Source organism: Xyrauchen texanus, chromosome 21 (genome assembly GCF_025860055.1).
Source record: "Xyrauchen texanus isolate HMW12.3.18 chromosome 21, RBS_HiC_50CHRs, whole genome shotgun sequence".
Taxonomy (NCBI): Eukaryota; Metazoa; Chordata; class Actinopteri; order Cypriniformes; family Catostomidae; genus Xyrauchen; species Xyrauchen texanus.
This window is the reverse complement of record NC_068296.1, coordinates 6,484,636-6,498,954: the sequence shown is the minus strand read 5'-3', so window position 1 is coordinate 6,498,954 and position 14,319 is coordinate 6,484,636. Positions and strand designations below refer to the sequence as shown.

The following is a 14,319-nucleotide window of genomic DNA, read 5'->3' as shown; positions in this document are numbered from 1 at the left end:
CAAGAATTGTTGCTTTGCATAAAGCTGGAAATGGGTTACAAAGATCTCAAAGCGCTTAGATATTCAGCTGTCCACAGTTCGATAAACGGTCTATAAATGAGGACGAATTAGTACTGTGGCTACTCTCCCTAGAAGTGGCCGTCCAGCCACAAGATGACTCAAACAGCACACTGCAGGATGCTCAATGAGGTAAAAATAACCCTAGAGTGACAGCCAAAGACTTGAAGGAATCGCTGTAACTCATGAGTCAACTACATGGACAGCATTAAACAGGCATGGTGTCCGTGGTGTCAACAGCTATTAAATCTCTTAAAGGGTTCACTTTTTCCACAGTGCTGTGAATGTTTAATGAGATGTGTTCAATAAAGATGAATGTAAGACCACATTTTATGACCAAAAAATAAATAAAAAACAAGAAAGATAAAACAGCTAATTCCAAAGGGTTCACAAACTTTTTCTTGCCACTGTATAGTGTATGCTATTTTTATGAATTAGTGAATGCATGCAGTATCTCTTGGGTTTTTAAGAATATACACAACTTGTGTTTTTCTGAATATGTTTTTTTTCATTAATGTATACTATACTGTATATGTGCTGTGTTTTTATGGAATACTGTATAAACAGACTAATTTAATTATACAAAGTTAACCATCTGTAGCTGTTGTTTAATTGCTGTATATACTGTGGATAGTTTGTTTAAAAAAAATTGCACTCAACAATAATAATATAGCAAAATGTAATATGATCACTCTCAGTATGCTGTAAAATATAAAAAAACTGAACAAAATAAAACAAGACATGCTGAGCTTTCATTAATATATACCGGTAGTATCTATTATCTTTTTAATATATACTATATGTTTTGGCTTTTAATAATATAAATAATAAATAGTGGAGTTTTTTCATGAATATATACATAAATATGCACTGTATATATATATAAAAAATAAGATTTTTTGTATATATATATATATATATATATATACTCAGTATATATATATGCATATATATCACATAAATACAGCATATTCTATATATATATATATATATATATATATAGTATATTCTATATATATATATGCTGTTTTTTGTGAATATATGCAATATTTACTGAGTTTGAATATATATATATAATTTTTTTCCTTATTTTTTTTTCATGTATACATACAGTATTTGTTTGGTCTTTCATGAATATATGCATCATTTTCTGGGCTTTACATGAATAAAATATGTGTTTTTTTCATAAATATACAATACACGTTGGGCTTTTAGTGAATATAAACACCATTTATTGGTGTACAAATACATGCAATACGTGCCGAGCTATTCATAAATATATATATTATTTATATATAGGGTGTAGGCTTTTTGTTTGTGAATATACACAGAATAAATGTTTTGTTTTTAAATGAAAATATTATGTATTTAATGGTCTAGATATGCACAAATACTGAATATAATATTTCCTGGGTTATGGAAATATAGAGAATATAATTTTTTTTATATAAATACATACACTAATTATTTGGTCTTTCATGAATACATGCATTATTTGCAGGCTTTTAAGACTAACATTTTTGAAGGGATTTTCAGTTATAAAGTTGCTGGTCTTTTCATGAATAACATTTGTGCTGGGTTTGTCATAAATATACTGCATACAATACATGTTTGGCTTTTAGTGAATGCACAGCATTTGTTGGCTTTTACACAAATATACACCATGTGCTTTTTTCCCATTAATTTACACACTACATTTGCTCGGTTATATATACAATATGTACTGTTTTTTAAGGAATATACACATCCTAAAGTAATCATACAGAGTTTACATTCTGTAACTATTCTTTCACTGCTGTATATACTGTGGATACTTAATATATTGTTAGAAAAATCAGAAACAAAGTTCCTTTCCCTTTTTCACTCCAAATGTAGCCCAAATGTAATTTGATCGCTTTCAGCATGCTGTAAAACATTTAAAGCACAAATCAGTGGGTCAGTGCATGTGAGTGTAAAGTTTACCAAGTTTCTTTTTGGCCTCCTCAAATGCTTGCTCAAAGTTGCTGCGGGCATCAGGACTGCTAAACTCAAATATAAAGATGTTCTCAGATGAGGTGGTGCTCAGCTCGAGTTTAGTGGGCAATAACGTCATGCTGAAGGCCAGAGACTGCTTCTCAGCCAGCTCACGATGAACTGCCGCCATCAGGTCCTTTATCACATCATCCAAACTCTGAGAGAGAGATGATGTTCAGAACATAGCTTTCATTCATCTGAGGAAGACAATATACTGTATGCAAAATAACATACAAAGCAAGACTTTTCAAATAAGTCCTTCGCAGTATCACAAAAAACAGCTGTTCAAATACAATTACGACAATTCATTGTAAAACATTTACCAATGTAAGATAGACAGACCTGATGTGGAAAACAAAGTGTTTCTGACAGTTTACTGATCTGGCCAAGAGTGCTAAGATCTTCATCCAAACGACTGATAATCTTCTGGATGTTATCTCGGTTTGTGGCTTGATTAGAGCCTGTCATGAAAAAATGATGCAGGGCTGTTAAAAGATATCTTGATCCTTCTTGACAAAAAAATGGTGTTGATCATGTTGATTTGGTCTTGTGAGTATATATTACTACCTTTAACAACCTCCAAGTCTTCCAAGGGCAGTTTCCACATGAACTTATATTTACTTGAGGTGTCAATGACACTAGCAGCAGAATACCTAAAGGTTTTAGATAAAGAGACCACGAGATAATTTATCAGCACTCTGTTACATTAGTCTTCAGTCAAGAACACTTCAAACATGGGCTAAAGATCTAGTTTGGGAAATGAAAAAAAAAATTACAAAACTGAAGCAAACCCTGCAAGTGTAGATGACAATCAATGCTGTTAATTTCAGGTAACAAGTAGTAAGTGTACTGTAAGACAGTGAATAAAAGCCTCAACTTTATATTAGGTGTCTTTACTAGGTACTTAAGCATTTGCTACAGTGTACTTATTGTTTACATACATGTTGTTGCATTGCACTTACATTTAAAGTACCTGCATTACAAATGTATTTACACTGGTAACCTTACCTCCTAACCTAAACCAAACCCTACCCCAACCCCTAAACCTACCTGCACCTAAACCTCAGTAGCAGCAAACGTAAAAATTGTGAGAAATTTGCAAAAAAACATGTAGTTACACAATAAATACATTGTATTGTGTGTATTTTAACATGTAATTTGGAATGCCCAATTCCCAATGCGCTGTAAGTCCTCATGGTGGCGTAGTGACTGGGTGGCGGAGGAGAAATCTCCGTTGCCTCCACATCTGAGACCGGCAATCCATGCATCTTATCACGTAGCTTGTTAAGCGCGTTACTGCGGAGACATGGCGCGTGTGGAGGCTTCTAGCTATTCTCCGCGGCATCCACGCACAACTCACCACGCACCCCACGAAAGCGAGAACCACATTATAGTGTCCACGGGGAGGTTACCAAATGTGACTATTCACTCCCTAGCAACCGGGCCAATTTGATTGCTTAGGAGACCTGGCTGGAGTCACTCAGCATGCTCTGGATTCAAAATCGTGACTCCAGAGGTGGTAGCCAGGGATGGATTACCGACCGGGCCAATGGGGCCAGTGCCCAGGGGCCCTTGACTACCAGGGGGCCCTTGACTGCCCTGGGCTTTAAGGCTACGTGATCTAGTTTGGTGATTTCCCCCCCCGTTTGAAAACCCTTTTGTGCATGAACAAAGAACCCCCCATAGCGGAGGCTCAATGACTTTTGGGTATGAACAACAAAACCCCCGGCTCATCAACAACTTTTGGGGCAGATAATTGGGCCCAGGGCCTTTGCAAGTCATAATCCATCCCTGGTGGTAGTCTGCGTTTTTACTCGCTGAGCCACCCAGGCCCCCTATGTATTTTAAAATTAGCATATAGTAGACACCTAATATTAAGTTGAACATCCTTTTAAAACAACCGGGTCAAAAATGAACACTTGCCAAATGCCAAATAAGGTATCTCCGACGAGACACTTTTGCCAGTAACTTTATTAGGAACTGAAAAACATGGCACATGGTACATGAATACATGGTAGTATGACCCTTGCTCATGTAAGAGACACAATTAATTTATTAATTTTTAATATCTGTTGCAACTCTCAGTGGAAAAATATCCCATCTTAAAAATAATGCAAAATATAGTTTTATGGCAGGCAAAAATTATTTAATTTAAAGTGTGCTTTGTCTGGACTCTGAATGCAGACTTCAAAGGTGCCGTTTCTATAACAGTCCACAAGGGTGCAGTATGATTCAGAAGTAAACTGCATTTGTTTTTGACTAAAGAACATAACAGCTCTGGGGACTCTTGAGGTTTCTAATCCAAACATCAGTTTTCCCAGGCCCTCATCGCATCTTTGAGCTATTAAAAGAAAATGGCAAACGTGCAGCAGATACTCACAGACTCATGGAACTTCTGCGAAGACTTCCTGACTTTCTCTTTAGAGTGGTGCAGATGAGCAGATCACTGAAGAGGAAGAGAGATCGGTCCTTCTTACCCCCCACTGTTTTCTACAGTTGAGGGAGGAATAGAGAATTAGTGAGCTTAAAATATTTTTGAAAGAGATGTTATTTATTTTATGAAGAGCAAGTTTTTGCTCACCGCTTCTACAACCATCTCTTGTCTAAGAAACTTCCTCTGGGGATTCAGGATCTGAAAGGAAATAACATCATTAGATATAAAATGGGAAACAGGAAGTGTCTAATACAGTATTTTCAGTGTGTGTGATTTAGGTAAAAATTTAGGTTTATGTTTAGTCTTGGGGGCTAATCACATAGATGTGACTATTTTGGGTCACGGTCATAGCGCCACCACCTGGCAGCAGGACGTGTGGCTCCTACAACAGACTTTAAAACATTCCTCTTATATTTACCCAAATTGCTTCAGAATTGTTTAGAATAATGTCAAAATGCCAAATGCATGTGTGCACCTTGCAATGTTTTCCAAAAGCAACCGGGTGGAAATTGACCCATGGTTGGGCCCGTCATTGCTGCTTGCAGCTATATTTAGACATTGCTTGTGATATTATTCGTAAACATTTTAAGTCAATGCGAAACGCATCTCGCAACCCTCTTGATTTCTGTAATCTAATGTGGATATGATATTCACTGATAAAAATGAAGGGTGGGATTTGATCCACCAGACATTAATTAAGGGTTCCCACACTTTTTGGCCAATTTTTTGGACCAAAGAATTTTTTAACATCATTTTGGATTCAGACCAATGTTTGAACCGGTTTGACTGATTCATTGAAAAGAACATATTCAACAGAAAAATGTACTTTCTATACAAGAACAATACAGTATCGAGGTGATATAAGTAGAACTTTTTTTTATTTCCATGACTTTTAAGGCCTGGAAATCACAATAAAAATGTGCTTGATATTTTCAGGTTTTTCATTATGTTAAAAGTGGACACTACATATCAGAATAGAGCCGATGGGTTGAAGCAGAGGAGTTGAAAATGTATAGAGTGATTTGTGATGTTTTTCGAAATCGGAAAAGCCGTTTTAAAGGCCGACTGAGTTGTTATTTGGAGCAAGATTAAGAAAAACAGTCATTTGCTTTCTTCCGAAAAAACATGCACTTATAAAACATCTGCAATAAGACCATAAACATGCATTACAAAAGTAAATACACTATGGTTAATTTTTATTTCATGTTGACTAGCTTTGTAAAATCGTTTTGCTGCTGCATTTTGTTCAGGAGGTGAGAGTTGTGATATGAAATATTTAAGATGTTCCGCTTATATTTGTTTGTGTCTCTCACATGTTCTATGCCCTCTATATGAGCTTCTATCTCCTGCATGACGCGTGTCTCTCTCTCCAGCTCCTCTGCGCTACGTCGGCCCGTGTTGATCCTTTCAGCCAGTCGTTTGATGTTCTTCTGAGCGTCCAGTAGAAACGAGTAGTCTGGGTGATCCTCAGGGGTATGTTTTAGAAGATCCTGATGCACATAAATGGAGAAACTATTTAGTACAGATTGACACACACACACACACACACACGCACACACACGCACACGCACACACACGCACACGCACACACACACACACGCACACGCACACGCACACGCACACGCACACACACACACACACACACACACACACACACACACACACACACACACACACACACGCACACACACACACGCACACACACACACACTCTACAGGAAGTAACTAAAAAGACACAACACTGTGTCTTAACCAATTAATTTTTCTGTCCTAACTAAATGCAACATACCATATGCAAAGCAACATAATCCCAGCAAGAAAGCACATATTTTACATTTAAAGGGAAAGTGTACCCAAAAATGTCCAATTACGTTTGATGTTATCGACGTCACTGCCGTAGTGGATTCAACACTGTTTACATAGTTTATCAATAATTTGATTTGAGTGTGAAAATCAACTTACATTATGTCAGTTCATCATACAAAATGACCGCATGCCTTCAGAAGACTTGGAATATGATGCATTACCTACTTTTATTAATTTTGGCGCTTTATGAAGTGTTAAAGTGAGTTAATGTCTACTGTCATTGTATTGAATTCAGCCAACAGAACTGCATTAAATTATTATATGTCTAATTTTGTGTTACCCAAGAAAGTCATAAGTGTTTGGAATGATAAGAGGGGTGAGTAAATGATGACAGAAGTTTAATTTTAAAGTGAACTATTTCTTTAAAGTCAACATGAAACTGTTCGCAATCCATTGTACTTTTGTAATATGACACATTTGTATGGCATGATACGTTGTTATAAAAGATTATAAAATCAAACTTTATTTCTCTTTTGAATAACATGCACTGATGAATAATGCACAAAAGGCCATGGATATGTTTAAATAGGGTCAATTATGACTTCATATTTACTTTAATAAAAACAACTAGCTACCAGCTGATATTAGACAAGCAGAGACTTTAGGGCTTATTTAAATCATATCTTAAAACACATTAATATTAATAATTAGTTTTATATGCATGTCTGTATTGTGTATATTTGATAATTTTTCATGCTTTTTGTTCTTACATCTCGTTCTCTTGTTTTGGTTGCAGCTGAATAGAACAAAAACTCTGAGATGTGACTTATCGAATAACATTTAATTATGTCTTATCTACTTTATACAGTGTAAAACAGCAGAGGAAAAATAACATTTTAGGTGCAGTCATTAACAAAAACTTCATAACTTTTGCAAAACCTTGATATCTTCTGCAAAAACAAAAATATATCGAAAAAACTAAACAAAACAAACTTTTAGGTAAAAAGATGTAACTGAGAGTTACCTTGACTAGCAGCTCGTATCGTGGAATCCGCTGCACTGGCTTTATCATCAGATCACCAAGAGCTTGTTTCTCTTTGTTCTCACGCATGCTTTGCTAAAGAGGAAAGAGACAGAATAACAGAGAAACACAAACAAAAACAGAGCAAAGTTTAGATGTACTGAACCTTATTCAGATTTTAACTGCATGTGTGCGGTGATCCAATCACGCTTTACTAGATAACTTGGTGCTTAGCATTACCACTAGATGGCAGTAATCCTCGAACCATTGATTTCACAGTGCAAGTGGATATATCAAACAAATGATTCAGCTGAAAATATCAAATGATACATAAAAAGATATAAAGTACAGTTAGTTATTCTCACACACACACAGTTATTATGCGATAATGACCGACTTACAGTAGATTTTCCTGCTTTTTACATGGGACTTATAAATATAAAAATAGACATTAAATATTGATTTCAATTGAAATATTGTTATTATGTGGTAAGAAAGACACAGTCACACACATGCACATTCACACAGAAGAACAAGGCCACAGTGTACCTCTAGAAACTTAAGGAAAGCAGGTTTGGCCTCCTTAGCGATTCTAACAGCGTCTTTGGCGTTCATGAAGTTGTCGATGTATGCTGAATAAATATTGGCAAGGATCTCTTTGGAAAACTGTGAGGAGAATGACGACACATTATCAGAAATGAACACTAAAACATTCTCAGAGAACAGAATAGCTGTATGACTCCAAAACATCATCAAGTATTTTATAGGGCCGTTTCCCATTTTTTCAAAATGTCACTCTTGACTTGCTCTTATTGCTCCGGGTCAGCTGTGGCTCAGGTGGTAGAGCGGGTCGGCAACTAATCGCAGGGTTGGCGGTTCGATTCCTGGCTCAAAAGACTCCACATGCCGAAGTGTCCTTGGGCAAGACACTGAACCCCAAGTTGCTCCCTATAGCAGGCTAGCACCTTGCATGGCAGCTCTGCCGCCATTGGTGTATGAATAGGTGAATGAGACACAGTGTAAAGCGCTTTGAAAACCGCTAAGGTTAAAAAGTGCTATATAAGTCCAGACCATTTAAAAAAAAAATTTTGTACCATTTTATGAGACTTCAATTTAAGATGTGTACAGAATGAATGCTAGTCAAGACAACTTTCAAAGCCTACTAAAGGACCAAATACATCATGAATAAATTAGTTGCTTTAGGTCCATCAGTGTGTTGCTATGCTGTTGCTGAGATGTTCTGAGTTTTTTCTTTTGAGATAGTTGCTTACGGGTTGCTCACAAAAGAGTACTATGGAGGTACCATGGTACAATGATTTAATCAGATGGAAATACCACGATACTTTAATAAATACTATGGTACTGAGTGATCACCATATTTATGTACCATGATATTAACATTGTTCTCCATGTTTAACAAGAGTAACATGGTATTACCATGGTACATGTCCAAACACATGCAATGACTGTGGTTATTATGGGGTGGCTGTGGCTCAGGTGGTAGAGCGGGTCGGCTGCTAATCGCAGGATTGGCGGTTCGGTTCCCGGCCCACAAGACTCCACATACCGAAGTATCCTTGGGCAAGGACACACTGAACCCCAAGTTGCTCCCAATGGCAGGCTAGCGCCTTGCATGGCAGCTCTGCCGCCATTGGTGTGTGAATGTGTGTGTGAATGGGTCACAGTGTAAAGTGCTTTGGTAACCTCTAAAGATTAAAAAAAGCGCTATATAAGTGCAGACTATTTACCATTTATTTGCAAAAAACATGGTATTTCCACGGTATCTAGTCCAAAGAATGCATACCGTGTATACCGTGATGCATACCCAAAAGTATGCAATGACTATAGTACATGTAAAAACAAAACAAAAAAATTGTATAACCATGGTATCATGTTCAAAGAATGATGCTATTTACCATGATACATACCCCAAAACTATGGTTCATATCCGAAAAACATGGTATTACCATAGTATCTTGAATTAATCTATTTACCATGGTACTACATAACAAAAAACATGCAATGACTACACTGCATGTGCAAAAAACATGTTTGTTTTTTTGTAAGTGAAAAGGCTGCCGAAAGTCATTTAAAAAGGATGGACAGAAAGAGAGGAAAAGCCAAAGAGAGTCACCATGACCCTTTGCACATGAGTCAGTCCACCTGACAGCCAGGACAACTCTGAGTAATTCACTTCTTTGTGGACAGACAGACAGACTTTTAATAAATCTCCTTAACAGGCTGTAAGTGGAGACAGCTCATCTCAGCGCTCTGTGTGTGTGATTCAGTCCTGCATGCAGGGGGGATAATTTACACCTAACCAAATGAAACGCAGTCCCTGTTTTACGAGCCCAGGAAGAACAGAGTGACAAATCTGCAAAATGTCTCTTTTATGGATGCTTTCATCATATCAATCGTAAAATAAACACTATTTTAAAAAGTAAAGTAGTTGGTTAATGCCTGACTTGTTGTGTTTGCTTCTGTTTCCGCATTTGCAACTATATGCTCACATTAAATAGCATGTGAATGGAATTTACTTTAATGGTATTATATGAAATCAAATAAGACGAATGTTCCTTCTTGCATTGTTTTTGGTTATTTAGACTTTGGTATGTGACTTGGGTTAATATTATAAATGGTATAAAATAAAATGATCCATGTACATTCTTATTTTGTATCAATTTAATCTATTGAAAACAAAATATAAATGATGCTTTCAGAGGGTTTTTTCCCCCTTTCATTTCAAAAGAAATTAAAAAACGAGAAAACGTAAACAAAAAGTGAAATAAGCTACATTTTGAACAAAATAAAGGGAACGCAAAGTACACAAACTTGAAACATACTGCTCTTTCCTTGTAGTTGTGGACATGGTAGTGTTTATAACTGTAAAAAATATAACTAGATTATTTACATTACTAAAAAAACATGAGTCGTGCTTGCACGTTCAAAACTCATCGTCACAATATCTTAATAACTACATAAATTAAACCAATGCATTCCAATTCGCATACTACCATTGGCGTATGCTGTGTACTTCGCTGATGACAAATTTTGCACCACACAAAAAACTGAAGTATACATTGGCCCGAAGATGCGATTGAATGACATGGTAGTACAGTATGTCCCAATTTGTGCACTAATTTGTTACATACTCATAAATCGATGGCCTATAATTTCGCATCAGCTAAGTAAATTCTTGTACCGCCATCCTATTTCACAGTATAAGTATGCAAATAGGAACGCTGCCTAAAAGTTCCAAGAGTGTAAGGAGAAGATGTCTTCTCTCTGAAAGAATGCCGAGGGTCACAGCATGGGGCTTTAATCTGTCTGACCCGATCTGCCCCGGTATGGGGTCACACCGCCTCAAGACCGCTCGCTACATGTTGTTTAGACATTCCTGTCAGGTTCACATTCACACGTCAAATGAAGGACGTTTATTTGCTCTGACTAAACGAGTTGACAAACTGACAAACTAAGACAGTGAGAGGGAAGGTCCTTGGCTCGTTTCTCTAATGGATCTGGATACGGTAGCTTTTTTGTACTGAACCCTGTAATATTAAATGAAAGTGTTTCAACGGAACAAAAGAGTCACGTTATAATTTGGGTGTATTTTTTAAAGCAACCACGTTACATTGTTTAGCTTCGGGAGCTGTCAGATATAACGTGTTAGCGCATTCGATTAATTAAAAAAAGTTTATTGCGTTCATTTTTCTTAAATCGCAGTTAATGCATTTATCATTAATACAGCATACTGTTCAGACCGGGGCAGAACCTTTGAGATGTGTCCACTTGGAGTCATTACATTGACGGACACACCACAAACACACACAACAGAGATTCTGTCAATGATCAAGTGATGGAGAAATTACCTCTTAATGCTATTTATTGTACAAAACAAGCTCAGATGGGACTTGTGACAGAAATCAAGTACTTTACAGCACCAATTTAAAGCATAAATTTGCAATTTAATTACCACAGAATCACATCAAGTATTAACTATCAACAAAACGTTGTCTGCGGTGCTTGATGCTAATGCAAATCATGAATGCGGCTTTATACTATTGCTGTAGCACAGCCAATAGCCATAGTCTACCAGCTGATTCATATTGTGGAGAATGAGTTTAAGAGATTAAATGTCCATTGCAATAAATATACTATGGGGGGGGATTCGTTATTTCAATTAGACATTCTACCACTTAGACTTTGGGAAATATTTAATATCGGTGCTATTTTAGTGCATTTCTATCTTTATACTGTCGAAGGCTGTGTTCGGACAATGCTAATAAAGCATTATGTTGTTACATATTGGAAAGGGTATAAAGTCAAATTTCACTGTTTTCAAAATCTGCGATTAATCACGGTTAACTATAACAACGTATGCAATTAATCACAATTAAACATTTTAATCGACTGACAGCCCTAGTCGTTTCTATAACAGTCATGGGACGACGGCTTACGTGACTACACCAATCATCGGCATTCAAAGTCCAACACACTATCGGTCCAGTCTACCGCGCAACTTCGTCACATTGGAATGAGTTGTAAATGTAGTTGGTTATGAAATGCAAACATAAAAATGTATCGTCTTTCAAAACATGTGTTGTAGTTTTTCAGTGTCATGATTACTCTGAATTACTCTTGAATCTGTAGGAAATATGACCATGCTGATTGCACCACAAGCCCTTCACTAGCAACTATCCTTAGTTGTGACGTCAAAGGCAGTAGACTGCCAGTAGACTGTTGAAATCCAGTGAGTCCATTTCACATTTTTAAGGGCCCTCCAAATAATCTATCACTGATAGAAAATGAACTACAATATAATCAAATCTGTTGCTTGCAAAAAACAAACATTGGATTTCACCTACATGTACATTCAAAAGGTCGTCAATGGAGAAAGATGTTGTTTTGGTAACAGAATGGTGTAGTTACGTACATCATCTTCCAACAGGAGCTAATTGCACCATGCTAACCAGTCAAACTTTGACCCCTTGGTAGGGGATAAAGACTAATTACATTTCATGCAGGTGGCCCAATTGCAGAAACTTTCAGCACATCTTGATAGACAACATCATCTTTACAAGGCATGCTGTTAATATGAAAACAGCGGGGAATGTTTTAATTTCATGAGGTTGGCCAATCACAGAGAAATTCAGCAGGGTTTTATGAATGACATCACTTTTATGTGACATGTGAGTTCATTAAAAAATAGCAGGGAATGTGGACTGTTTAAATGATTTATGATTGTAGCAAATTATAACAATTTGTTCTCAAGCTATTTTTGAATCAGGGAAAAACAAGTATGAAATTTGATCATGTATTAAAGGCAGTAAAGTTACCCACAACGTTTAAGTCAATGGCTGCATCCCAATTCACATAGTTTAAGGGTGCACTAATAGTATGTAAATTGCTGGTGACTGGATAGTACACACTTTTGAGTGCATATTAAGACAGTGGACATACTGTACTACCACATCATAAAACTGCATCTCGATACCAAAGATCCTTCTGCCATATACTGTTTGCATTTGGATGCAAGTGTTAACATATAGCTAGATACATTTTAGATTCATACATATTAAAAGGAGTCACAAACTCGTTCTCTTCCAAAGCACGAGATGTTGTGGCAATATTTGTAAAAAAACATGCCTTAAGAATATTAGTACGCCAAATGTGCTGAGATGATATGCCAAGTACTATAATTTTGGAAACTTTGTGTATTGGGATGCAGCCCATGTTGTCGTTGAGACACCAATCATTTCTTTCTGTTTAGTGAAATAAAGACAGCCACTCACAGATTGAATTAGCAGGTGTCCGACCGTCTGTTTGTCGTGCCATTGACTGACGCAGTCCAGGACCTGTTCCAGGAACTGCTCGTGATGTTCCAGAATCTCTGGGATCTGGTAGAACATTTCATCCACCAGAGACGGGTCACACAGAGGGGAGCTCTCCGGGTGCTTGAGTGGCTTCATGTAGCCCTGAAATCAGAACAATAGAGGTAATGCATGCAGAGTACTCTGAACTGTCTAAATAGACAGCTACCTTCTAAGGTAGCATGCTTACAGAATGGAACACACTTTATGGGCAGGAGATCCATTACTCATCACGTCATATGCACCACACAAACAGCACCTTGTGTGTAGTGTACAAGAGACTAAACTGACAAAGTTGATTCCAATTGAGTCTGATATTAGCATGTTGCTATGCTAAAGATGTAATATGCTGCTAAGCACAAAAATAGACTGTACACACAAATATTGGGTGAAGCAGTCCATTAACATTAACCATTTTCAATCAATTATTTTCAGTGCTGAATAAAATGGACCTATATTTATAATACTCCTATATTTTTAATCAACACTGTCCCCAACATTTACTATTTAGGTGAACATTTTCATTGAGCTTTCAAAAAACATTATTGGACTCCTCAATGAAAGAATCCATGCAATGCAATCATGTTTTTGCATCCAGAGCTTATGTTCAAATTGTTTTATTATGTAAACATGCTCAAGACGGACGCTTTTGACCACTGCGCGCCAGCTTGCTCTCATCCAGGAGTGCCACTTTTTTAAATGCTGTGTCAAGTTTAAAAGAACTTCCACTTTTAGACCCACTGCATCTAGATTTTTTAAAGTGCAAGAACCCATTCGCTCTGAACTGCCCCTTAAAGGACAAGTTCGCCAGAAGGGGATGCTATAGCCGACATTAGTGTGAACTGTCCACTTCTATGGTGAGTTTTCTCTTTCAAATCAACAAATATCATGGTGGTGCAACAATTTTAAGAGAATATTGCTGAGAAAGTAAGGTAAAGTCAATATATTTATAGCAAATTAACTGAATAAAAACAAATCAAGTTTAATGGCACATACTTTTGATGGTAACTCTATCGCCCCCTTGAGTACAAAGGTTCGTTAATGCCACAGTCGTGCAAGAATGCACGTTATATATGCTCAACTGGACCGCCTGTTGGCAATGCTTTGGCCAAGTGCTC

General features: G+C 36.9%; 1 protein-coding gene across 1 annotated transcript in view; it reads right to left on the bottom strand.

The window, feature by feature from the left end:
* The window catches only part of LOC127661631 (rho guanine nucleotide exchange factor 17-like), a 107,185-nt gene that overhangs the window by 12,903 nt on the left and 79,963 nt on the right, over positions 1–14,319 (bottom strand). Inside the window, exons 4-12 of the mRNA XM_052152430.1 lie at positions 13,124–13,306; positions 7,881–7,997; positions 7,335–7,427; positions 5,818–5,994; positions 4,652–4,702; positions 4,451–4,560; positions 2,638–2,723; positions 2,413–2,531; positions 2,020–2,227 (exon numbers count right to left, since the gene is read on the bottom strand). Of these exons, the coding sequence (XP_052008390.1) occupies positions 2,020–2,227; positions 2,413–2,531; positions 2,638–2,723; positions 4,451–4,560; positions 4,652–4,702; positions 5,818–5,994; positions 7,335–7,427; positions 7,881–7,997; positions 13,124–13,306 (1,144 nt within the window). The remainder of the gene's footprint in view (positions 1–2,019; positions 2,228–2,412; positions 2,532–2,637; positions 2,724–4,450; positions 4,561–4,651; positions 4,703–5,817; positions 5,995–7,334; positions 7,428–7,880; positions 7,998–13,123; positions 13,307–14,319) is intronic.